The 25,824-nt window shown below is 46.4% G+C and overlaps 1 protein-coding gene across 6 annotated transcripts in view; it reads right to left on the bottom strand.

Annotated features, from left to right (window-relative positions):
- Positions 1–25,824, bottom strand: part of ABCA4 (ATP binding cassette subfamily A member 4) — a 129,681-nt gene that overhangs the window by 47,098 nt on the left and 56,759 nt on the right. For 5 of the 6 annotated variants that reach the window (XM_037162045.2, XM_053668243.1, XM_037162046.2 and 2 more), the window contains 8 exons: positions 19,232–19,437; positions 18,441–18,617; positions 16,292–16,514; positions 12,505–12,726; positions 9,408–9,612; positions 5,315–5,380; positions 2,635–2,724; positions 731–905 (listed from right to left, as the gene is read on the bottom strand). In XM_037162045.2, the coding sequence (XP_037017940.2) occupies positions 731–905; positions 2,635–2,724; positions 5,315–5,380; positions 9,408–9,612; positions 12,505–12,726; positions 16,292–16,514; positions 18,441–18,617; positions 19,232–19,437 (1,364 nt within the window). The remainder of the gene's footprint in view (positions 1–730; positions 906–2,634; positions 2,725–5,314; positions 5,381–9,407; positions 9,613–12,504; positions 12,727–16,291; positions 16,515–18,440; positions 18,618–19,231; positions 19,438–25,824) is intronic. The other variant, XM_053668244.1, reaches the window with a different exon arrangement.

Below are 25,824 nucleotides of genomic sequence, written 5' to 3'. Positions count from 1 at the left end.
ACTGTGTGTCACGGGTTCCCAGCCCCTGGAGAGGGCCGCCTCCCCGCAGCTTGGGAACACTTGGCAGTACCTCTTCTCCTGGGCAGATGGCGCTCAGGTCCCTGAGAAAAGTGAGGGAAGTGTCCTGAGCTGAGCGCTCTGTACTGAGCCTTCATTTTCCCTGAACTTGGCCTTCAGTCAGTAGGCCATTACCCCTCTAGAAACTGCATCCTTTTTACTTGCACCAGAACTGCCACCAATCCTGAAAGGCAGAAAAAGGAATGCTCTTTGAAAGTAAGCAGAACTCTACTGACTGAGGGTATATGATAGTGACAACTGGGACCTTGTCATCACTGTGGAAGGTAGTAACAGTGATGTGGGGGGTAGGCTTGCACTGTCAGAGACAAGAGACGATTGTGAGAGGCCTTGGCTCTTGCCCACACTGCACCATCAGGACCCGGTGGCCTTGGGAAGTCACTTCAGTCCTGGATGTCTGCTTCTTTGGCCTCCTACAAAGGGGGCAATACTCCACCTCCCTCTCTAACTTCTTGTGAGGAGCAAATGAAACAATATGTGCCAGCGAGCACTGAATACTGCAGTGTGCTTTACAGATTCCTGGGACACAAATGCAGAGCACATTTTTGTCACTTAAATTCTGTGGGAAAGAGCAGACTGAAGCTAAGAGGCGGGGAAAGAGAGCCAGAAAATGACAGGATGAATGGCAATCCAGTGTCTGGGCTCAAACACTCACAAGGTGGTGGTTTTCCCTGCGCCGTTGTGGCCGAGGAAGGCGGTGATCTGGTTCTCGTAGAAGGTAATGTTGAGACAGTCCACGGCTGGCCTGCCGTGGGGCTCAAAGGTCTTTACCAGGTTCTTCACACACACCCCAGGGACCGAGCCTGGCAGCTCACGTTCAAAGAAGGAGTCTTGGAGGAAAAAGTCAACATGAAGTAAAAATGATGTCTGAATGTACAAGTTCCCCAAATTCTTTCTCCAGGCCATGGCTTCTGCCTATAATTTCACCTGCCCCCGTGGCTGTAGCTGTGACCTTGGTAAGGGTGACTTCAGAATAATGATGGTTATAATAACACCTAACATTTGCTGAACAGTTACTATGTGCCCGGCACTGTTTCAAATGCTTTATATAGGGTATCTCATTTTACCTTTTTCATAGCCCTTATATGATACTCATTTCTATAGATGAGGAAGCCTACACAGAGAGACACCAAGAGTCCAATCAAGGTCACCAAGTTCATGAGCGGCAGAGCTGGGGTTCGAACTCGGAGTGCACTTATGACCTATATCAGGAGTTGGCCCTGAGCTCAATCTTCAATCCTAGGCCCTTGTTTCCAACAGTCTGTGAGGCATGATCGTGTGGATTTCTGGTGGCCACTCAGCCTCCTCATCTTCTCCCCAAAACAGCACTGTCCTTCACTCTCCCATGTCCATTCCCGGAGACTCCGTTCTCCTAGTCACCGTGGCTCAAATCTCTGAGTCAGTTTTGACTAAGCTGACTTCTTGTTCCTCACAAGTCCAGAGTTTCTCCAATCAACTGGATAGGACAGTCTGCTCTTCCACATTCCTGTCCTTAAACTCATCCTCCGCTTTTCTACTCCACAGGGCCCTCCCCTGCAGACCCCCATCACTGGGGTATTTGTCCACCTTGCCCTGGCCTCCAGTCTCTCCCTGCTCCAGTTCACCCTAGAAGGCACTACTTAATTTGCCATTTTCACATTTAGTTCTGGGCATTTACTCCTCTGGCAGAAACATCCCAGTTCTTCCTCTTTCTGTAGCTCTGGGCCTCGCCTAGGCCTGAGATGGAACTGGCAGCCTCCAGCCCCTTGACTTCAGCCTTGGAATTCCACTCTGGGAGGAGGGTCTTCCCAGGGCTGCTATTGACTGCAAGCCACCTCTCTGAGAGCAGCGGTCACTGACCACTGACCTGGAGTGGGCCAGAGACGTGGAGGCAGGACCCTGTCGTGTAATGGCAGGCAAAGTCCAGAGGCCAGGCTGCCTCTCTAAACCCAGGGCGAGAATAGCAAGAGCATTTTAGCATCCTCAGAGAAAGACATGCGCTTAGGGAATGGAGAACACTGGGAGAAGTACAGGACTCGTTCAAGGGGGAAGGTGAGGGAGGCAAAGGCCAGGGAAACACTTATATCCTAGTTCATCATTAGGTAACCTCTATGGTCAGGAAAGGCTTTTGATGGCTTGCATGAATGGCCTTCTAGATTTATAAACCGTGAGTGAAGGCAGCATCACTACACTCTTTCCACCCCCCGCCCCCCCATGCCTGTGCATAGAAGTATTTTTGTCTTTCCTTATAGCTCATATCCGCCTTAAGTCTCAGTGACCCAAGTTATTGTTCTTGCAAAATCCTCGGAAGTCAGCACATTTGTGCAACTCACTTGGGATTCGCCTAACAAGGGCACAGACGCACCACATGCTTGGTATTTGCTTTCTCCAGGAAACATGCGTTAATGTCTGGCCGGGCCATTCATTCCCCAAATGTGCAGCTGGACCCTGGAGAAGCTGTCAGGTTTAACCCTTGTCAACAGAGACAGTTCTGGGGTTCCCTTGCACCCTAGTTCTGAGGTGGTCTGCTCGGGGCCCTCTTCCTTGCCTCTGCTCTGCATTCTTTGCTGAGGGTTTTACCATTTATTCCTTCTGGGTGTTCCGGGTCCTCCATTTCCTCTGTTATGGGTTCCGTCCTTTCCAAGGCCCTTTCTTCTCTGGTTGAACACCCTGCACCAACCAGAAGCCACTGTCACTCTCCTGGTGAGCTGCGAATCAGTAAGTCAGGGAAGGAGGGAAGAAGGGCAGGGCCGGGGGTGGGGTGGGGGGCAGAGTTTTCTGCCATAACTGGGAAACCCAGTTCCCTCAAAAGGACAAGTCAGCATTCCCCGGAACCAGCCCTGAGCACGGCCCTGCCAACCTCTGACCGGTGGGTCTGCGAGGTTCTGAAAGTGGCCAGCGGTGACCCCACAGCCCACACTGTGTGGCCTTTGCCAAGCCCGGAGGGAGGTTGTTTTTTTTTTTTAAAACAAGAGTTTCACCTCATTCTCTTAACATGCCTGGAGAAGCCCATAATGTCAGAGAGTGTGATTAAAGATATATATTAACAAAGCTGGACTGAATGAGAAGTGAGTTATTTTCTAATCTCACTAACGGCACTTTCCACTCCAGTCCCAAACAAGTTGAAGTCACGGTGCACCTTGAGGAGAGTCCACTCCAGGTGACAGGATGGGTGGCCAGCTTAATTTGCAGACTGATGAATCATTCACAGAGAAATCTGCTTTTATGGACATTAAATATTTTGGGATTAACTCCAGGGTTGAGCCTGGTTGAGGTACAGGCTCACATAAATAGTGAAGAAGGATGTAAATACACACTCGCACACATACACACACACACCTATGCATGTCATGCACACACACATTCTCTCATTCACACATACGCTCACATAACACACCCCCCATCCACACACACACACACACACACAGGCATTTTTTAAACCTTGGCATTTGGTTTAAAAGGACATCAGAACATCCTGGAAGGGGAAGAGAAGCGGCAGAGTGAGCCAGCCAGAGAGGACGGCACCGTGGCCAGGCAGCTAAAGGCACCAGCCCCGGGCGAACCTGTGAGAGCAGGTGCGTTTTCGGGCAGCAGCCAGCAGCCAGGGCCAGCCAGGGCCCCTCTCCATCCCCGGCCCTCTGTGGGTCTGCAGGGTGCAGTGGCAAGTAGTGGGCCTCCAGCACTTCCATGTCTGCTTCCTGAAGGGTTTTTAAATCTATTGTCCACAGTTCCTTTTAGTCATTTTATTAGCTATGATACTGTACTAACGTGTAATAAGAGGGCAGGAGGAAACAGTCTTCTAATTAGTTTAGTCTTTGGAGTGAGTTCCTTGTCAGGAAATGTGGGTCCCTGTTCCAGATTTTGTCCCAAGTGACCGATGGGAACTTGGGCAAGACACTGGATGTCTTGTGGGCCCTGCTTCGTCTGTGAAAGGAGGGGTGTAGGTGGAGAGGCTCAGTTCTCTCCTGATGTCAGAGGGATTTAGGAATCTATTTCCATCTAGCCTGTGAGACAGGTGAAAGTATTTGGCTTCTGTCAGCAAAAATATGTGGTTCATTTTTGAAGGAGAACATTTGTCTTAAGATTTTTTTTTGAGAGGCAGATTATCTGCTGGGATTGTAGAGGAAAAAAAATGTCCACAGATCATGATATTCACTGATATTAGAAACATTCCAGGAACATACTCCTGTGTTAAAAATTCCCATTACAAGAGTGCAGAAATGTAAGTTTATAGATAGACAAGATAGGCAAACCAACATAATGGAAAAGTACTGAGCTGTGGAAATGCTGTTTGTTTGAATCATAAAAGAAAGAAAGAAAGAAAGAAAGAAAGAAAGAAAGAAAGAAAGAAAGAAAGAAAGAAAGAAAGAAAGAAAGGCCCAAGCCTTTTAAAGGTCCTATGCTAATCCCCTAGAGAAAACAAACACCTATATTAGTGCTTAAAGGATACATCCTGGGTCAGGCCCAAGAGCATAAAGTTAAAAGCAGGGAGATGAGGAACAGATTGGAAAATACTTCTTTGTTTCCAGAACCTCCCAGTGCCAGGGGGGTCCCCAGCTCTCTGGTCAGAAATTTCAGGGCCATCTCATACCTCACAAAAGAATCTGTGGTTTCCCCCATCTCTAGAACTCTCCTTGGAGCCTCCTGTCCTGTTAAGTAGGTAAATTTTATTGAAGAGGAATTCTGGGCAAATGCCCTTCTGGCCCTCTTCCCTACCACCGTAAAGATCAGCTCTAGGAGAGCCTGCGGGGCTTTGCCTTGAAGATCGCAGCTCCAGCCCAGCCTCTGGTTGGGTCCTTACCTTAAAACAATGAATCAGTTCATATTTTGGAAAAGGGATGAGAAATACAAACAGCGGCAGGGAAGGCGGCAGAAGATGAATGCAAAAAAAGTTCCTTCGTGACTCTGTGAATCTCTGCTTTAAATTGAGAAGCAGCAAAAGTCATGTGTACCCTGCCTGAAGTGGTTTGGCCTTCTTTTACTAGGACAGTTTAATCCACTGGGCACAAGCTGTCCGGGACACAGGGCTTTTCAATGCTCAGCCACTTGCCTGACCCAGTGACTCACAGAAGGTGGGCTCCCAGAGGCAGTGTGGTGGCTGAGCCCCCAGGAGGCTGCAAAGTAATCCATCAGGAATTACACGCTTGATAGAAGAGCGACCTCCAGAACCTATGCATATCCCATGCATGGCCAAAGAGTTAGTTTCACATGTTAAAGTGTTTGTTTTTTTAAAAAAATTTTTTTAATTAAAAAAACTCACCTTCACCACCAAGCCAATAGGACTCTTGTAGAAAGAAGTACCAAGGAAGTGGGGTTCCATAGTCCCCTAAAGTAGACAGGGAAATAAAGAAAGCCCAAGTTACCCTACCTTACCACAGTTCTGTAAGATTTAGAATTGATCCATCTCAACCTCAAGTAGTCACTACAGATATTTACAGTGCATAAGCCACAGCACAGCTATCCATGGGATGCCACAAAGACTACTCATTCCCACCTGTTTTAGTTCGAAAGGTCATGTTTTCTGGATGGAACCAGCAACACTAAGACTGATGATCTTGGCTGACATTAGTTTTCTAAGAAAACATTTTATTGAAGAATTTAATCTTGCTCTTTTCAATAATCACCATATAATAACGATGATGATCACTGACATTTGTTAGATGCTCTTTCTGTGTCAGGCATTACCTAAGCATTTTCCATATGTTAAATAATTTAATCCTCAGAGCAACCCCAGGAGACAGTGGTGTCCTTATGGGTAAGGAAAGGGAGGCCTGCTGGGTGCGACTCGTCTGCCCCAGGCCACAGCTGGCTGAGCAGGGCTGCGGGCATTCTAACACCGCCCAGCTGCTCCTGACCCACGGACTTCACCAGCCCACCCTGCTTGGACCAGCTGGGTTTCAAGGAAAAGATTCCCAAATTCCTAGTCCAGTTCTCTTAACAAGCTTTGATCCCTGTAAAATGTTGGTTTTGCGAGAATACTATCTTCGCTTATTTAATAGTTATACCATATTTTATGGTCATTGCCAAACTCTAAGCTCCTATAGGGCAGGCCTGGGTCTGTTTTTTCCACCACTCTTTCCCCAGAACCTGGTGGTGGAGCTCACAGCTATAGGTGCTGCTCGGTCAATAGTTGTTAAACAAATTAAAGCTTTAGCTTGGCTAAAGTAAAGCTCTTGAATTATGCACAAATTTCATTCTCGTTACAACTAATTTTCACTTATCACCTTCTAATGGCCCAGGGAGACAGAAACAAACTGCAGCTGAGCAAGGTTAAGTGCATTGCTCAAAGTCACTGTGATGGGTTGAATTGTGTAGACTCCCGCATCCTGCACCAAAACAATGGTATGCTGAGGCCTGTGGTAGAACACAAAATACACTCGGTCTTCATTCCCAGTTTCTGGCAGAGCGTGTGGAGCCCTTGGATTTTCCCGAATGGGAGGAGTGCATTTTGTTATTCATATGAGCCAGGTTGTCAACCACACTTGACTTCATGCTGATGAGGTAACTCTGTGGGGGCCACTCAATCACTCTATGATGGGGCCCCACCAGAAAAATCAAACATGTAGAAAGAGGACAGGAACTTTCGGCCTCTCTTCCCACCTCTAGAGAGGGAAGAGGGACTGGAGATGGAATGTAAAAACTTGGACAGTTAAATTCAGGGAGCTTCCAGGTTGGTGGGCACATTGAGGTGCTTGGAAGGTAATGCACGTGGCCAGAGAAGGGAAGCTCTCTGCACCATTGCTCCTGTACCTCGCCCTGCTCATGTCTTCCATGTGTCTGTTTCTGCTATGGAGAGAGAATGTGTGAATGAATGGGTGAGTGCACATGATACCAAGCAAGAGAAAGAGAGAGAGCTTTGTTAAGCTGATTATATTGTCTAGAGTTCAGGAAGAATCGGGTGCTTTTCCAAAGTAACCAATCGATTTCACAATCCTCATGGGCTGATGTTGGACCCTCCCCTTCAAAAACCCATTTCCTAGATCTTCTGGGGCTTTTCCTCTCTATGGTCAGCATCTTAGTTCCTACTGCACATACCTTATAGTAGGAGCATTTACTATACCCCCTGTACCATCTTGGCTTTCACTGGGCATGTGCCCAGCAGAGGAATTTCTCCTGCTGTCTTATTACTTCCCTGGTAGTGACGGTAACAACACTTCCTGTCCACTCTGGGGATTAGTGCTGAGGGCAGAGGATGTACTGGCCCCCTGAGGAATGTGTGAAGCTGCAGCTTCCTAAGGAAGTAAGCTTATTGTCTGATTCAGCTCCCTAGTGTATTATGCTTCATAAACGTTTGATTTTCTTTTCTCCATTCCATTATTATTAGTATCTAGCTATGCTAACAGGAGCAGTCTTGAGGGACTGAACCTGTGGGTCTGCACTAATTCTGGGTAGTTACTATCAGAATTGAGTTGAATTGTTGAACACCCAGGTAATATTGGAGAATTGTTTGATGTTGGTAAAAATGACACATTTGGTATCAGAAGTGGTATCAGAAAAAATGACACTAGAGTCCTCAGAATTGCGGCCTTGTTTGGAAAGAGTCATTGCAGGTGTGATTAGTTGAGGTTAGGTCACACTGGAATAGGGTAGGGTCCTAATCCAGGATGACAGGTGTCCTTATAAGAGGATGACCACTCGAAAACAGACATACACAGAGAGAACAACATGTGAAGAAGGAGGATCTGAGTGATGCATCTGCAACCCAAGGAATGCCAAAGACTGCTGAGGAACCACTGGGAGCAAAAAGGAGGCAAGGTGTCATCCTTCCCACACAGGTTTCAGAGAGCATGGCCTTGCCAACATCTTGACTTTGGACTTCTAGCCTCCAAAGCTGTGAAATAATAAATGTTTGTTGTTCTAAGCTACCCAGTTTGTGGCACTTTGTTATGACAAGCCACAGAAAACTAACATAGTCACACAGTTAGGATCCAAACCCAGGCCTCCTGGCTCAGTCCAGTGATCTTTTTCCTACTTCAGGCTTGCTGCCTCATATTTCTGCCAGCAAGTGCTGCCCTCAGATGATCTGAGAGCTGTGAGGACATCCCTTCTCAGGGCCAGGCCCAGCCTCTCTCTCCACTGCAGCTCGTGGCCACAGTGTCGAGCGCCAGCTGCAGATGCCAGAGCACGAGGTGGCTGCTGGTTGGCTTGGAGACCTCAGACCACTCAAATCATGGCAGGACTTCTCTAGCTACTAGGAAAGATTAATTTGAAGTAAAATCTGATTTATACAAAGCCAATACAAAAGCATGCAAACAGCCAATTTTGATTCGGGAATTGATTTTTCATGATGCAAATGAATCAGATATTTATGCACCCAAAGTAGGGTACTATTTTAGGTACTGAAAAATACAGACCATGGATCTGTTCTCATGGGCCCATAGTCTACTGGGAGAGGTCAATACACAAATACATACAGGAATATCATGTCAGATGGTGATTTTTTAAACAAATAAAGTAGGATAAGGAGCCCTGGCTGGTGTAACTCAGTGGATTGAGTGAGGGCTGCAAACCAAAGAGTTGCCGGTTTGATTCCCAGTCAGGGCACATGCCTGGGTTGCAGGCCAGGTCCCCAATGGGGGTGTGTGAGAGGCAATCACACACTGATGTTTCTCTCCCTTTCTTTCTCCCTCCCCCTCTCTCTAAATAAATGAAATAAAATCTTTTTAAAAATAAAAATAAATCTTTACTGAGACAAAAAGTAGGATAAGGGACATTAGCACTAAAGGATTATTATTTACATAGGGATAGATATTTGGATAGTTTCAGCCCGGAAAGATCTCAACGATAGGATGACATGGGAACAGAGACCTGAGCAGAGTGAGGAAGCCAGCCTGCAGCTCTGAGTGTGTGAGTGCAGAAACACGTTCCAGGCAGTGGGAGCAGCACATGCAAAGGTCTCGAGAAGAAGATGAACTCAGTGTATTGAGGCTGGTAATGAAGCATCTTGTAGGCCAGAGTTGGAACATTGGATTTGACTCTGAACATGAGGAAAAGCCACTGGAGGTAGTTGAACAGAAGGCTGATACTGCCTGACCTAGATTCTGAGAGGATCCCTGAATACAGTGAGGAGAACAGACTGGTAGGAAGTGCTAGTGGAAGAAGGAGGCCTGGACGGGGAACCTGGTGCAGAGGTCGGGACAAGGGATCGGATTCCAGATCTATTAGCACATTAGCAGCCAACAGCATTCATTTGCTAAAGAACTTTTGACTCCTGGATTTCAGTTTCAAATGCTGATTCTGAGAGCCCAGATTTAAAAAGCTTAGAAAGAATGATATTTAAATTAGAGCAAAGAGGGAGAGCTGGGGGATCCAAAGAGCCCAATCACTTTTACCCTGTGAACAGGAATACTTACCTGGAAACACCTGGTCAAGATACCAGGCAAGCAAACCATACAGAGCAGCATCGAGGAGCATCATCTTCATGGACATCAGGAAACTGAATTCATCCCCTTCCACGGGACTGTTCCCGATATTGCTCCACTGCAGCCCCAGGCCCTGCTCCTCAAAGCGGGCCAGGTACTCAGTGCCAAACCCGAATGCCACAGGAGACAGCAGGCTCTGCAGGGGGGCAAAGGGGGTATACCGGTGAGCAGGTTTTTTTTACCCAACCCAACAGCACCCAGATGCTCATAGGTAGGGAGGAGGGCCAAAAAAATGGTCTTCATTGTGTCCAGGTGAAAAGCCACCCTAGGGATGTGTTAAGGCAGCTTTCCCGCAGGACAAGAATTATATGAATGCCTCTCAGGTCTCAGAGACCCCTGCCTACTACCCACTGGGCCACCTCTCACCTGTTCAATGGAACATAGTTGTGTAATGGGGAAGACAAACACAGCACAGCATAACACAATGAAAGACCCAAAGGTCCTCATGTTCACTTACCTACCTTTCCCCCTTCTTTCTACCTCTTTCTTAAGATCACAGTTCTTGGTAGAACAAAGAAACTAACTTGAGTGGCTTTGTGAGAATCCCACTGGAAGGGTCCACAAAGTCATCAGTTTCCTAGGGCAGCAAGGGGGCCATGCAGGGAGGGTCTCATGACCTCCTGGGGTCTGTCACAGTCCAGAACTGCCTCAGACAACATCAACTGTCTTACCTTTTCCCATCTCCAGACTAAGGACACTCATTCTTTTAGGTTCTCTGGGGAGTACTAGTCAACTGACTGGGTAGTGTGCAGAGCAGGCTTTCTGAAGAGGAAGTTCCCCAGCCAAGTCCTCACAGCTGGCCCTGACCTGACAGAAGGCATATAAACACAGGCAGAGGGACTAGCTATTCCCACTTCCTCTGCTCAGAGGCCTCCCCATAGTTTAGAGGACTTAGGGTGGGGTTCAGAATGTCTCTCTGCAAAGAAAGGGTTATTTAGCTGTATGTTCAGCCCAGCCCTAACCTACAGAGTTGCCAGAACTATAGCTTCCTGGTGGATCCACACATCCCAGAATCTAGCTGTGGTCTCAGAACACTGACTATCTAACCAGTATGCCAAGGTCAGAATCCAGCTTTACCCCTGGGCAGAATCCAAAGAATATCTTTCTACTAACCCATTGTGATCATTTTAGAAAATTGGGTCTTATGGCTAAAGAAAGTATCATTAAAATGACAAGGGAACTGACTATATGGGAGAACATATTTGCCAATGATACACTGGACAAGGGTCTCATCTCCAAAATATACAAAGAACTCATACAATTCAACACCAGAAAGACAAACAATCTAATTTAAAAATGGGCAAAGGATCTGAATAGAAATTTCTCCAAGGACAGACAGAGGGCCCATAGACATGAAAAGGTGCTCAACATCACTATCCATCAGAGAGATGCAAATTAAAAACACAATGAGATATGACCTCACACTGGTCAGAATGGCCATCATTAATAAATCAACAAAAAAGTGCTGGCAAGGATGTGAAGAGAAGGGAACCCTAGTGCACTGTTGATGGGAATGCAATCCCTGTGAAAAACAGCATGGAATTTCCTCAAAAAACTAAAAATGGAACTGCCTTTTGACCCAGTGATTCCAGTCTGGGATTATATCCTAATCCTAAAACACCAATTCAAAAGAAACTATGCACCCCTATGTTCATAGCAGCACTATTTACAATAGCCAAGTCCTGGAAACAGCCTAAGTGCCCATCAGTAAATGAGCAAGCGAAAAAAAACCAAACTGTGGTACGTTTACACAATGAAATACTACACAGCAGAAAGAAACTCCTACCCTTCACAACAGCATGGATGGAACTGGAGAATATTATTCTAAATGAAATAAGCCAATTGTGAAAGACAAATACTACATGATCTCACATAAGAGGAATCTAATGAATGAAAATAAACTAACAAACAAAATAGAACCAGAAGCATGGAAACATGGAACAGATTGACAATGGCCAGAGGGAAGGCGGGAGGGGGAAAATGGTGGAAAGAAGGGGAAGGGACTAGTCAGAGAACATGTATGAATGACCCATGGGCACGGACAACAGTGTGGGGATTGACTGTGGGAGTGGGGGGTGGGCTGGGTGGAGGAGGGCAAAGGGGGAAAAATTGGGATAACTGTAATAGAATAACAATAAAAAAATTTTAATAAGAAAATTGGGTGCTACAGATAGCAGCAATGAGTTTCTTATTTAGCATGAGAAATAAAAGGCAGATGCCCTGGCAGCTCTGGAACCAACTAAGTTTGCATTGTGAGAACTACTTAGACCTTAGATCTTTCCCCAGCAAGAAGCGGGTGGTAGTTCTTTCCCGACTCTACCGCACAGTGAGCTGTGGACAGGGAGATTCTGGAAGACTCTGGAAGATAAGGAAAACTGCACCTTACAGGGCCCAGGAGCTCTTCAGCCTGGTGATAAGGTGGAAACGACCTATTTGAGAATGATTAGAGAAAAGGACAGTGGTGTTTGGGAATCATGAGCTAAGAGGTCTCTCAGGCAACTGCAAGTCCAATTTCTGGAGGTGTCTCCTGGCGAGAGGGTCTGACTCTGGACTGGCTCATTTCTGCACCCCTTCCTGTGAGCAGTGGTAGAGCGTGATGAAGACACTTGGAGAGCTGCCCTAGTTGAAGTTCTTCTGGCAAGAAATAAAACCTTTAAGTCATGGAAACATTGTTCTGCACAGGACAGCTAGGGAGGCAAGCTCCCTTCCTTCTGAATCTTGTCAAACACTAGGAAGAGAAAATGGAGTGAAATGGGCTTGGCTCTCTCCCCCTCCTTGTGGACACACAAAGGGACCTGAGTTGAACTGGTTTTCATTTACTTCCCAGGGCAGACTAATTAAGCAGGTTTGGTGAGCAGGAGCTGTCAGGTCACTCCCATTTTTACCCAGTGCCCTTAAACTTTACCGTACCCCTTTAAGCCCGAATGCAAAGTGGATCCCCTGAAAGGGCAGGCCAGTCCTCTTGGATGGCTACAGGCCCCTCAGAGGAATCATAGCATATGCCAGGAGTGAGCCCAAGGTCCCTCACCACAGCCATCTTCAGGTCGGCCGTCATCCGGTCCTGCCAGGCGAAGCAGAGGATGTGAGGCAGGTAGAGGGTGAAGTAGATGACCCCACTACAGGCTGCGGCCAGGCTGGCCCTGGAGAAGAAGGTGCTGAGCAGGAAGCACTGCATGATCGTCGCCGTGGAGAAAGCCGACAGGAACAGGAAGAGGATGAATGGATCGCTGTAATGCAGGATCCTTCCATGCTGAAACCAGAGACCTCTTGAGTCAGTAATTTCCACCCGCATCCAGGGGCACTGTCCCTGTCAAGGGTGATCTCTATGCAGTAATCCAGGCCCTTCAGATGCCCTCTGCATCAGGGGGCTCTCTCCTACCAGCCTATTGCTGGTACCTAGATTTCCACATGTAAGACTCAATGTATCAAGCCCTGTCTGGTGTAGCTCAGTGGACTGAGTGCGGGCTGTGAACCAAAGGGTCACTGGTTTGATTTCCAGTCTAGGACACATGCCTGGGTTGTGAGTGGGTCTCTGTGGGGGGCACTTGAGAGGCAACCACACATTGATGTTTCTCTCCCTCTCTTTCTTCCTCCCTTCCTGTCTCTCTGAAGGCAAATAAATAAAATATTTAAAAAAAAGACTCGATGTATTGAGTTCCTTAAATGCTGAGTGCCGTTTCCTTAGAAGGGTAACATGTTGTTGGTATCAACTAATCACTGTGTGTTAATTAAGCAAATCCTTGGTTGGATGTGAACAGGAGGAAGATCTCCATAGGGGGACTTGGAGCATCGGTATCTCTGGGATAGACTGAAAGGATGAAGAACAGAAGAGGCAGGTGGAATTAGCCAAGAAACTCATTTTATAGCATATAAAGGCAGCAATGTTTCCATGCTAAGATTTAAAAATTAAAAAGAGGGAGATAGGAGACCACCTGGCAAGCTTTTAAATTTTGCCTGGGGCCTGGCCTGCTGACTGCATAGTTTGTACTTGTATTATGAGATTTGCCACTCATATAGGTGGAAATATCAGTAATTAATCCATAGCACTTTGAAGTAGATTGATACCCCATCCATAATGTCATACAAATATATTTCATAGGATCTATGAATAATACTCAGTATCTTTCACATTAACTAATGATTTGATCACTTTAGCTTTATATAGAAAACAGCTCCAAACTAGCTATTTTCAATAAGTGAGGTGCTGACAAATTACTCCAGAATAAATTGAAATGTTCAAATTGATTAGGCCTTCTTCGTTCTCCTGTGCTGTGGCATCCTATGAGTATTTTTATCCTTTGCACGTTAACTCCAAATATAGGTCACCCTGTTCTTGAGAACATAAATATACTAAGAAGGCCCATCTCCTGAATTGGATTTGATGAGCTGGCAGGGGTGCCCTGCAGCACTGGGCTCCTCCCGGTGAAAGGAGAGACCAATCAGCAAGATCTGTAATGAGAACCTCAGAGTTGAGCAGAACAAATGTGCTACTTATCTGCTGTTGCCACCATTTCTCCTCTACTCATGCTCTCATGCCAGCTGGGCTTTGATAGACCAGATTTTTTAAAAGTAGAATAAAATGAGAGGCAAAGAGAGGAGGAAGAGAGCCATGCTTAACTATAATCTAACTTTGAGGAAATCTAAATAAAAGTGAAGACTAGGACTCCGAGCTCCTGATTTGGTGTCAGAGAGGACCCCACATCATGCTAGAGAGCTCACTCCTTTTCCTTAATTTCCCTGATCATACACAGTGCAATAAAAGCAAGTCCACCGCTCAACCTGTGGCTTTTGGCTGGAAGAATTTTAAGACAGTTGTTACTGTCCTCAGAGGAATGAAATCCACTTCTTATTCCAGCTCAAAGCAAAGTACTACCAACTTCTAGGGCAATAGAATTTCTCACTGATTTAAGGCAGAGGTGAAATTCACTTGGCTGACCCAACAATTTCATTGGCCTTGGCTTCCTTTAAGGACCACTTTTCTTTTTTGTTCTCAATAGTTAGAATAAGAAGGGAAGCCTCCCATTGTACCAGCTTCCAGCTTCTTTCCTGCCTAGCTGACTTGGGAAGGAAGAACAAAGGAAAGATGGCAGTGACATTAAAAGGAAAATCCTCTTCTGGTGTGGAAAGCTCTGTTTCCATCACTACTGGAACAATATTCTGGTTCCCACAAGGTGAAACCTTGTACAAGAAACTCCTGGTGAACATTTTTTACCTCACATCATAAATGCTTTGACGTCCTGCGCTCATTCTTAGGAAGGCAGATCTCAAGGTCAATTACCAACAACAAGTCAATGGCCACTGCGTGATGTCGTGCAGGTTTACACATTTTGTGTAAATCAGATACACAAAATGGAGCAGACTGAAGGATGAGAAGGAACAAGGGAACCCCTAGAAGCAAACAAGGTGCTCGGCTTCTCCCTCATCTCTGTGGAGCTCCAGGATCCTTTGCATATTTAAAGCCACATCTGGGTTGGGTTATGTTGAGCAGAATGACCTCTACAGCAAACCATGGCTAGTGTGGCTCAGTGGATTAAGTGCTGGCCTGTGAATCAAAGGGTCTCTGGTTCAATTCCAAGTCAGGGCACATGCCTTGGTTGCAGGCCAGGTCCCCAGGTGGTATGCAAGAGGCAACCACACACTGCTGTTTCTCTCCCTCTCTTTCTCCCTTCCTTCCCCTCTGTCTAAAATTAAATAAACAAAATCTAAAAAAAGAAGAAGAACTTCTACATCAGCACTGGTTTTGATAGCTCTTTAGCACAGGGTTTGGCTAAGGCCACAGCTCACTGGATCTCAGTGCAACACTGAAATCAAAACCCCTCAGAGCTAGCATATTTTACTGCAAAGAGAAGGGGCAGGGTTTAGTTTAAATGGGTATGTGCTGGTCGGACAGGATATGTAACCGAACATTTCTAAGTCAGGTGGTTACCAGGTATGATCCAGCATGGACGGCACCACCCAATGAGAGTCTATGGGTCAGCACACACATTGCCTGGTGCAAAGGGTCACTGAATACAATTGTGGTAAAGAGGCAGAACAAGCTTGGTGACACTATACCAGGAGCTTGCAGAGCCTGAGGTCTGAAACTTATATCAAATCTCATCAAATAAATAGCCAAAACTACCTACAAAATCATCTATTCTGGAGGAACTCAAGATGAAGGATAGCAGTATGAAACAATACAAAATAATTGTGAAATGATAAGTTAGTGTTTTATTTCCAAGTCTAGCTCGTGAGGGAGCTGCAAGTTTGCAGAGGATGGACCTCTGCATGCTATCTGGGACTATAAAAACTCCTATCACTGAGGAAGGATAGACTCTAAATTCCATCCTTTGAAACAGGTCTTGAAGATTCTGCAGGCAGCACGGATGGTGGGACCATGAAGACAATAAACAGTCCAGGTCTCTGCACCTAATACACTGAGAAGGCTCTCCACACTCCCACTCCAGCTGGCAGCTGGGACAGGAAGCCTAAGAAAGCACTCCTTGTATTAATTTCTTCTGTGTTTTGAAAGAGAGAACACTTTGCCTTAGAATCACCCTGTGCTGCGCCCTACAAATAGCAACTTCTCCAGACAGTCCATGAAAATGGACTAGTAATCCATGTAGACTGTGGTTCCCTGGGCAGGAGGTGGGAGCAGGGAAGATGCTGTGATACAGTGGCTTCTTGGGGGAGACTTGGCTAAAATGGCTGGGCAGTTACATGTCATGCTATCCTTGGTGATCAGATGACTAATCTAGACACAAGTTCATTAACAGGAGGAAAGGTAGGAAGAACAAACTATTCAAGATTTTCTGGGCCTTCTCCATCTGGCTTACCGTGATGAATATTGTCAGGAGGAAGATGCTCATTGACATGATAGAGAAGCTGTCCAGGAACCAGGTACACCAGATCACCATGTTGGAGACACCCTGATTTTTCAAGGTTTCCTTCAGTCTCAACTCCTTCTCCAAGACGATGCTTTTTACAGTCATCGAAACAGAATAGACCCAGGCCAGCACCATGAAGATAGGGAAACAGCGGTTCAGGATGACCATGAAACTGAAATGGGAGGGGAGAAGCAGAATAGTAGAACTCCCTGTACCTGGTAGAGGTGGAGTAAATGTTTTTGAATGAATGTGTTGAGAACGAGTCCCTGGTGAAGGGAAGGGTGGGAAACTCTCCACCGGGCACCCAATGGGCTTGAATCTTTTAATACACCGCACTTTTCCTGAAGGATCACTTTTTCTTTAGAGTAAGATGGTAGTAGCTTTTTGGTCAGCCCGGACAAATGCTCTGTGAGTAAAATGTGTAAATAAACTCGCACTGTGTGTGTCACACAGTATACATACACCTACTTGTAAGATCTTGCAGGAAAGACTACAGACTAGATGATGTGGCATGTGACCAGAGTAGGCAGATGTGTGTCGATTGGCACTGAAGCCCAAGGACTTGGACCACAAACAAAGAGAACTGGTGGTGATGAGATCCATACTTGGGCTCCCCAAGGGGGCAGCACTATCTACCCTGGAGGACCAAACCCCAGTTATGCAGGAAGAACACAAAATAACTAAGCAGCACGGCACTTCCAGAAGGCCATTAATAAATCAGTCAGTGACCTCATAGCCACTGACTCCCTCAGCCATGAACCTGTGGAGTAAATCTATGGATACCCATTCCAGGAAGCAGGGTAAATTTGATAATCTAGAATTACTTTATTGTGAACTTCACACACATTTTTATGTGCTTTATATGCTAGTAGATCCCTTGGAATTATCTATTGAAAATTGCTGGGTGTCACAGGAAGGGCCCAATTACAGCTTGGGAGGGCTTCACTCAAGATGGCCCTAGGAAGAGAATGATGAACTCATAAAATCTGCACTTCTAGGACCTGCCAACAGAGGGCTCTCACCCACCAAATGCCTGGAGACCTTATCTCCTCAATCTACCCCACTTCTCTGCCAGACACTCCCATTCTGATCCTAAAAGTGGAACTGGACTTTTGCCCCTGACTCCACTTCCCATCTCTGACTATTGTCCAAACACAAGCTGACTACAGAATGGCCACTGTTATCTCTTTAGTTTTCTGTAGAGCCGAGGAAGAAGAAAGGATTGGACTAGGATGTTGAAAGAGGGTTTCCTGTACCCATACTGGCTTTATTTTACTGCTTTGCCAGCTGGCAACTTGACTCTTCTTTTCTTCAGGCTGTGCATGTCTCTTTCCTCCCTGAACCCCACAGACATGCTTGTACACTCTGGTGACATTCCCAGTTTTTTGGTAGGAATTGAATCCCTAAGCCAGTTGTAGGTCTCTGCCTCTGTCCTGGGAGTATTTCTGCCCCCATTCACCACGGGAAATGAGCCCTCCCAGTTCTCTCTGTCTCTCTGGCCCTCTCTTTACCATCCCCCAAGTGCATGGTCGGAAAACACTAGGCCATTCGCTTAGCTTGTTACTGGACAACAAATGTGCAGGCCTGGAGAGGGGGGTGGCAGGCAGGGAGGACCTGAGCTCATCCAACACATTCCTCTACCTTTCATTAAGCATACATCCTGGGAATGCTAATTAGGGAAAGAGCTGCATTATTACGAGGCTCCTAGGAACCGGATCTGCTTGCAATGCAGAGTCCTCGTTTGTTGATTTGGCAGTCACTGGGCAAACACTCTGACCAGAACCCTTCCACATACCAAACACACTATGTAGTGGAAATTTTAAATACCTTTCTCCCCTCCCTCAACCTCACTCCTCTTGATTTAATTTTTACCTTCCCTTTTCCACCCACAACGCCAGCTCCTTTCTCCCTGCACTTCACTTGCCCCTCCTGCCTGGAGCCCGGAGACGCCAACTCCCCAGTCAGACCTCCATTCTCTCCGAGCTGGCCTCAGTCCCCGGGGTTTCTCTCCAAAGAGACTGAAGCCTGGGGAGCACCCCACCCCACCTAACAACCCGATTTGCTTGTCCAGGAGTGGGACTGGGAGGCTCCCACTCACGAGTCATCCACGAAGCATGGGTAAGGCATCTGCTGCAGGTAGATTCCAATTGGAACCTCGGCCTGGGCCTGACTCCTTGTGATACCCCGTTCAATCATGTCCTGCAGATAGGCAAATCCTCCCCAGATGTATCGCAAATCTTCCACAGGATCTGCTCTGGGACCAGAATCCCAGTACCTAAGGAAAAACCGGAGGTGGGGAGGGATGAGGGCTGGGAGTGGGAACGGACACTCCTGCACAATTCACAAGCGCCAGGTGACTCAGAACTCTCTCTAGGACTATTTCCCCTAAGCTTTCCCAAGCCACCCAATTCTATTTTCTGGTTCATAATTTAGATCTCAGTTATGACTATTAGCCAATGACTTGCGATTGCTTTCATTCAAGGGCTCTACTTTGAGTTTTCTAAAATTTCTTATTTCCTCTCATGTAACTTCACTGATTTGGAGACTGTGTCCAGTCTCAACCCCTTACTCTGTACCAAATGTAATTTCTCAGTGACTTCGAAGAAACCCCATCTGCAGGATCTTTATAGGAAGATGATTCCGTTCCTAGAGGTTTCTCTCTCCAAGTTGCACAAAGGCCAGCCAAGGAGAAGTGCCGAGTTGGGGATATGAAGACGAGGTGGCTGAGCTCTCCTGGTCCCACCAACTGGTTAGTTTAGTTCTTTGATACCAAAGTGTTTCCTTGATACCAAACTGTTTCTCTGTCTTTCCAAGTGACTCCTGCCCCTCTCCTAGCCTCATACGGCCCTGGGGATGCCCAGGGCTTTCTGGGATTTTCTGAAACATCACCTGTCTTTGATCTTATTGGTTTTCTCCACCACGTCTATGTCCATCCGGATCTTGTACTTCACGTGGGGTGGTGGGGAGCTGGTCCAGGGCTGCATGTCCGGGAACACCACGCCAGCCCAGAACCTGTTTTCCTCCAGCAGAGACAGGGCTTGTTTTGTGAGCTGATTTTCATCATCGTAGCTTTCAAACTTGTCCAGGACTAAGCACTACAGATAATCACAAAGGTTGAGAGAGTTGGAGGAACACCAACTGCATACTCAGATGAAATAAAGGGCAGAGAGGAGAAGGGCTGCTGCCCCCAGGGGGTGGGTCAAATGCAAGGGGACCTATAAACTTACTGTTTGCTTAACTCTGGAGTCTGGTGTCAATTTTTCAATGTGTCTAGATTTAGGGGTGGAAGAGGGCTAGGAAATGCTGACTTGCTTTAAATCCTGCAGATTTAGTGAGGTCTGTACTCTCAGGCTATCCAAGGCTGTCCAAATATGCAAGCTGTCAAAATGACAACAATACTCCCAGCTCTCACTCCCCAGCATGGGGAGTCCAGGGAGTGGGGTCACACTGAACACAGGCTGCTTTGAAGATCAGAAAGCCTGCCGATGAAAGAGTTTTAAAGACAGAAACAGTGAACCTTCCTGCCTCTCTGCAAACATGCAAGGATGGCCAGCTGAGGAGAAGGAGGAAGAAAAAAAAAAAAAAAAAACAACAGAGGGCTAAAATGAGTCCATCAGAGAATCATTTCCAATCACCACTTTACGGCAGGTAATGCTGGTAATGGAGGAATTTCCTAACATATCTTTTTTTCTCTCCCTGGAACAGAAAAAAATTATTACCCCCAAAAGAGCAAAACTAAGAATTTCTTTTAACTTGAATATTAGGGGTCATTCATAAGTTTGTTAAAGTATTTACTCGGATCTGTTTTTCCTTAACCCCTTGTTCCTATCGTGCACTAGGGTTATTGTATTGATGTTTCTTTCTTAGAATGTAACTCACAAGAGGTCAGATGGCCTTGTCTTGATCAACGTGCTCCTCGAACACTTACTGAGAGCCTGCCGTGTGCCAGAGCCTGCTTGGCTCCAGGGATACAAGAAGGAAAGATTAAATCTCTTCCTGAAGGAAACCCAAGCCCTAATAAAGGAGAGGGTTGGAGTAAACTAACAATTGTGATGCAGAATGATCAGTTCTGATGAAAGCAAGCCCAGGGGAGCCTGGGAGCCCAGTGGAGGGAGGTAGCTAAGCCTCCTGGAGAGCTCTGGGAGGGCTGCCTGGAGAAAGGGGCTCCCGAGTAGGAGGAAGATGAGCAGGAACTGGCCAGAGGGAGGACTGCGGGGGAAAGGCAGCCCACTCAGCACATGGGGTGTGTGGGGATCTGCAGGAACAGAGCATGGCCCTCGTCCTTGCCTGAGCCTTGGAGCCACTGAGGAGCCTTAAAAAGAGACCCACACCCAGGCCCCACTCTAAACAAAGAAATCAGGTTCTCGAGAGGAAGGCCTGGGCATCAGCATTTTGTCAACCACTCTCCAGTCATTCCGATGCGCATGGAATTATGTAGGCAAAGACAGACAGACGTTTGGTGAGAGATTGGCACTAGGAAGCTGGGTGGGAACAAGATCATTTGCTCTGCTAGATTCTAGAGTGGGACCAACTTACAGAGAAGTTTCCTGGGACATGAAGTTCTCTATGCTAAAACCAGGAATGTTCCAGACAAACCTGAAAAGCCCCAAGGAGCCACTGCTAGGCTGTAAGCAGGGACAAGATTTGGGATCAGATCCTGTTTTCAAAAGATCACTGGTGGGGGAAGAGAGGAAACAGGAAGAGTGGTTAGGAAGCTGTTGACGTAAGGCAGGCTTAAAAGGACAAACTCATTCTCACAGAGCCTGAGTTACCTGGAATCCTCATTTTACTAAGAGAAACTGAACACAGGAGACCTGCCAGAGGTCGGACAGCTAGAACATGGCAGCGCCTGAATTCCCTCCCCCTCTCCAACCCCAGGACTAGACTTCTTCCCCCACCTCAGGAGTCACAGGTATTACTGGGTCCACAGGCCTTCTATGTGCTCATGACCAGCTGGGAAAGAAGGAGAGCAGTTATCATTTATCCTCACTTTGCAGCCCAGGAAACTTAGGCTCAGAGAGGCTGAGTAACTTCTCCAAAGCGGTAGAGTAGGTATCAAACTCCAGTTTAGTGGTTCCCACAACAATTACCGGGAAAAATGAAGTGAGACAGGTGGGCTGATCCTAGAGACCTGACCAGAGACCCAAGCTCCTGTGGTTAGAAACAAGTAAACCGAACTCACTGACCAAAGACCCCCTCACTACTGAATCCCACCCAGGGCGTCAGAGGGTGAACCAGAACGCTTCACTGAGGAGCTGGATGAGAAAAACAAGGTGCAGCCAGTCAACCCTCCGTGGGCCTTCTCAACTGGATGTCCCGCCCCAGACTCCACATCCTGGGAGCAGGTCCCCTGTCATGTTAGTCTTCTAGATAAAAAGAAAGAAAACGAAGGATGCTATTAGTGTTCCAGCTGATACAGGAAAGAGGAATACAGGTACATGAGAAAATCGAGAGGCCTAAGGCTTAAGGGACACCACAATGAGAAAATAGGTTTTAAAAAATGAAATAGAATTGATATTTCTTTAAGAAATACCAGTAAGTGTAGGCACACATCACAGAGTTAAGGGAAATGGAAATTTTTCTTTAGCGAGCTATTCTTTGTGAACAAGCATTGCTCAGCCTAACATTGCCCAGTCCCTTAAGTGAGATGAAGGATTTAAGTTCCTCATGACATAGAAGGGCCTCAGTAAATGTTCACTTTTTCTAGGTAGAAATCACGTTCTACCTATTATTGTGGGTAGCCCCATTGTGGGGCTTGCTACTTGATGGTTTTTGTGGGGCGAGGGGAGACCTGGTATGTAGATGTGCATCACAGCCCGAGGCCAAGCTCCCTCAATAATTCTCTCCCCCAGTTGAGAGAATCGGCAGTCTGCTGCTTGGGGGTGGAACTATCAGAGTGTATTTTAAAAAATGAATTTAAGTTTCTTTTAGGGAGACCTTGACATTCTACAAAGATGAATAATAAAATAATCTCACTTTAAAAATCAGTTTGGTAAGTTTAGGACTGCATATATAAAATTTTAGAATAGAAATTAGAATGAATCTGCAAAAAAAAATCTAAAATGAAAACGAAATTATTTTGGGAGATGGATTTTTTCTTTGTAGTTCTTTTAGCTGTGGTACACACACCACATGTTGTTCTACTAACTCACTCACAGCCTCTCAGGATATTTGGATGCAAGGAGTAGTAGAAATCTTGTGGTCTCGTGTCCTTGATGTACCTGTGAGGGAACTGGCATTGAGAGGTGAGCGGTAAAGGGCTTTGCCCAAGGTCACTGTAGGTCAGAAGCAGAATCTGCATCGATGTCTTCTTGTGGAGCCTGAGGGTGGTGCTGTTCCCCGCACACCGCTCTACGGTAAGCCACGCTCCAACCACAAAGTCTGGGCAGCATATTTTCTGAGCTGGAAGATCTCTCGACCTAGACAGCACTGACCAGTAGAACTTTCTGGAATGTAGAAATGCTCTATATTGATGCCCACCCCATATTGGAGTCAGTAACCACATCGGGCCATTGAGCACTTGAAATGTGACCAGTGCCTCTGAGGCACTGAATTTTTCACTTGAATTAATTTAGATTTAAAAAGTCTCAGCTGGGGACTCTGTTGGCTGGAGTGTCATCCCTATGCGCCGTGGTTGTGGGTTCAATCAGTGGTCAGGGCACACATACAAGAAGCAACCAAGGAATGCATAAATAAGTGGAAAAACAAATCAGTGTTTTTCTCTTTCTGTCTTTCCCTCCCTTCCTTCTGTCTAAAATCAATAAATAAAAAAAGTTTTTAAAAGACTTTATTTATTTATTGTCAGAGAGAGGAAAGGGAGGAATGGAGGGAGAGAAACATCGCTGTGTGAGAGAAACACCAATCAGTCGCCTCTCACAGGTGCCCTGACGGGGGACCTGGCCCACAACCCAGGCATGTGCCCTGACCGGGAATCAAACCAGCGACTTTTCAGTTGGCAGGCCAGCAGTCAACCCACTGAGGCACACCAGCCAAGGGCAATAAATAAAAAAACTTTTCTGAAAAAGCCGCCTGTGGCCCTGGTTACCGCACAGGTCAGCACAGCTCCAGCTGCAGTAAATCCTTGAGATCAGTGGCCCTGTCTTGCTCACTGCGGTCTCTGGAATAGTATTTTCTCATGAGAGGGACTCCATAAGTGTTTACCGAGTTGAATTCAATTTACAAGTCCTGAATGCTATAAGAAATATAGCTTCACTACTGTGTTTTGAAAATAATCCTGTATACCCAAAATTCATACGTAAACTAGAAGAAATCAGTAAAAAGCGAGTTTTTGCTATGATGTTAATGAGAGTTCAACTCTCAGTGAAACAAAACAAAACAACAACAACAAAAAACCCAATAAAGACAAACGCACTTTAAAGCAGCCAGTGTTTGCAGTGACATTGCTGGGTCCTGCAGTGACGTGGACTCCATCCCAGCTCTCTTATCAGGCAGTTGATACAGTCATGTTTCCTGCTCTGCCCCCCCAGATTGGTACCCTGATACTCTCTGGAAAAACAAAACTTAAAAGGCCTGCAAACACTCATTTCTACCCTGAAACACATCGGACCCATTTTCAAAGTTGGATTATCTCCTCCTCTTGGAAAGTGGTGTAACGTAGTATTTAAGAGACAAATGGCCCTGAACACCGCCCCCACCCTGTTGTTTCCTATCTGTGTGGCCTCTGTTTCCCTCTGTAGGACTGAGATGCGCCCTACCTCAGCACCGGGTTCTGAGGACTGCGTGGCAGTGTGTGTGAAGGGCCAGCCAGCACCTCCTGGTGAGGATAAAAACTGATGCTTATCCTTACTGCTGCCCCAAACCGGCCCAAGGGCTTTGCTTGTATTAATGCTCTGAAGCCACACGACTGCCTTAGGAAGTCGGTTACCATGGTCCCTCCCAACTCACTCACAAGGCACGATGGGTCACAGTGAACATCCTCTGGATAGGGTCCAGTTAGCCACATAGTTAAGCTGTTTCAATAAATGCTGTTTTTATTAGTTTTTGAAAAATATCTTAAAAGTCAACAGAGTCTAGTGGATTTTAAACCCCTGCCAGAGTACCTTTCATTCATGACAGCTGTCTATCTGGGGCGGAAGGCAGTTATTTTTTTAAACAATGTGTCTGGGAACACAACTGGTCCTGAACTGACCACAGCACCTCATCTGGTCAGAACAATGCCGTGGACAAAGCCAAAGCCCCACACCCCACCTGAGCAATGAGGGAGGGGCGGAGGTGGGTCCTGACCCACTGCTGCTCACTGGCCACTCTTTGGCCATTAGGTGAAACTCAGACAATTCTACCCATAGGATGGTCTGATGAAGTTAATTCTGCATATCATTTGCACCAAATCTTCCTGAGGTCAAGGCTGAGCAATTGTGAAAGCAGCTCTGGACACTAATCAGAAGTCCCTGGGTCATCCTCTGAGGTATAACTCATGCTATACACTTGAATTTTCACATTGAGGCCATGAGGCCTGCCTCATTCCCTGTTGGTATTTGCTCTGGTCTCTGAAGTTAAAATCTTGGCTAATGAGCCTGTCTATTTATGTGAGTGTGTACACGAGTGTTTTGGGGAGGCAAAGATTAATGACTAAACCCTTGGCCAAGGCCATTAATTTCTACATACATATTTGCTCTGGTCTCATTAGCTTGTAAGTCAAAATATAATAGGTTCGCCTTTTGACCCAGCAATTCCACTGCTGGGATTGTACCCTAAGAACCCTGAAACACCAATTCAAAAGAACCTATGCCCCCATGTTCATAGCAGTGTTATTTACAATAGCCAAGTGCTGGAAACAGCCTAAGTGGCCATCAGCAAATGAGTGGGTCAAAAAACTGTGGTACATTTACACAATGGAATACTATGCAGCAGAAAGAAACAAGGAGCCCATACCCTTTGCGACAGCATGGATGGAGCTGGAGAGCATTATGCTAAGTGAAATAAGCCAGGTGCTGAAAGACAAATACCATATGATCTCACCTATAAGTGGAACTTAATTACCAAAACAAACAAGCAAGTAGAATAGAACCAGAGGTATGGAAATAAAGTAACCAGAGGGAAGGGGCGAGGGGGATATCAGGGGAAAGAAAGGGAAGTGTCATAAAGGAACATGTATAAAGGACCGTGGACAAAGACAACCAGGGCAGGGAGAAGACTGAATATGGAAGGTGGAGGTGGGTAGGACAGGGGACAGTAATGGGGAACAATAGGGACAACTGTAACTGAACAACAATAAAATTTTTTTAAAGAAAAAAAATAATAGGTTCTAATGAGGCTGAAGCCATGGAGTCTATCTATAAAAGTTGTCTGGGGCCTGACTTGTGCGGCTCAGTGGATTAAGCACCGGTCTGTGGACCAAAAGGTCACCAGCTTGATTCCTGGTCAAGGCACATGCCTGGGTGGCAGGTCATGTCCCCAGTTGGGGGCCTGCGAGAGGCAACTAATGTTTCTCTCCCTTTCTCTCTTTCTCCCTCCTCTCCCCT

Source organism: Artibeus jamaicensis, unplaced genomic scaffold, assembly GCF_021234435.1.
Source record: "Artibeus jamaicensis isolate MK-2021 breed Jamaican fruit bat unplaced genomic scaffold, CSHL_Jam_final contig_482, whole genome shotgun sequence".
Taxonomy (NCBI): domain Eukaryota; kingdom Metazoa; phylum Chordata; class Mammalia; order Chiroptera; family Phyllostomidae; genus Artibeus; species Artibeus jamaicensis.
The sequence above is the reverse complement of the archived record's forward strand: the minus strand, read 5'-3'. Positions and strand labels throughout refer to the sequence as shown.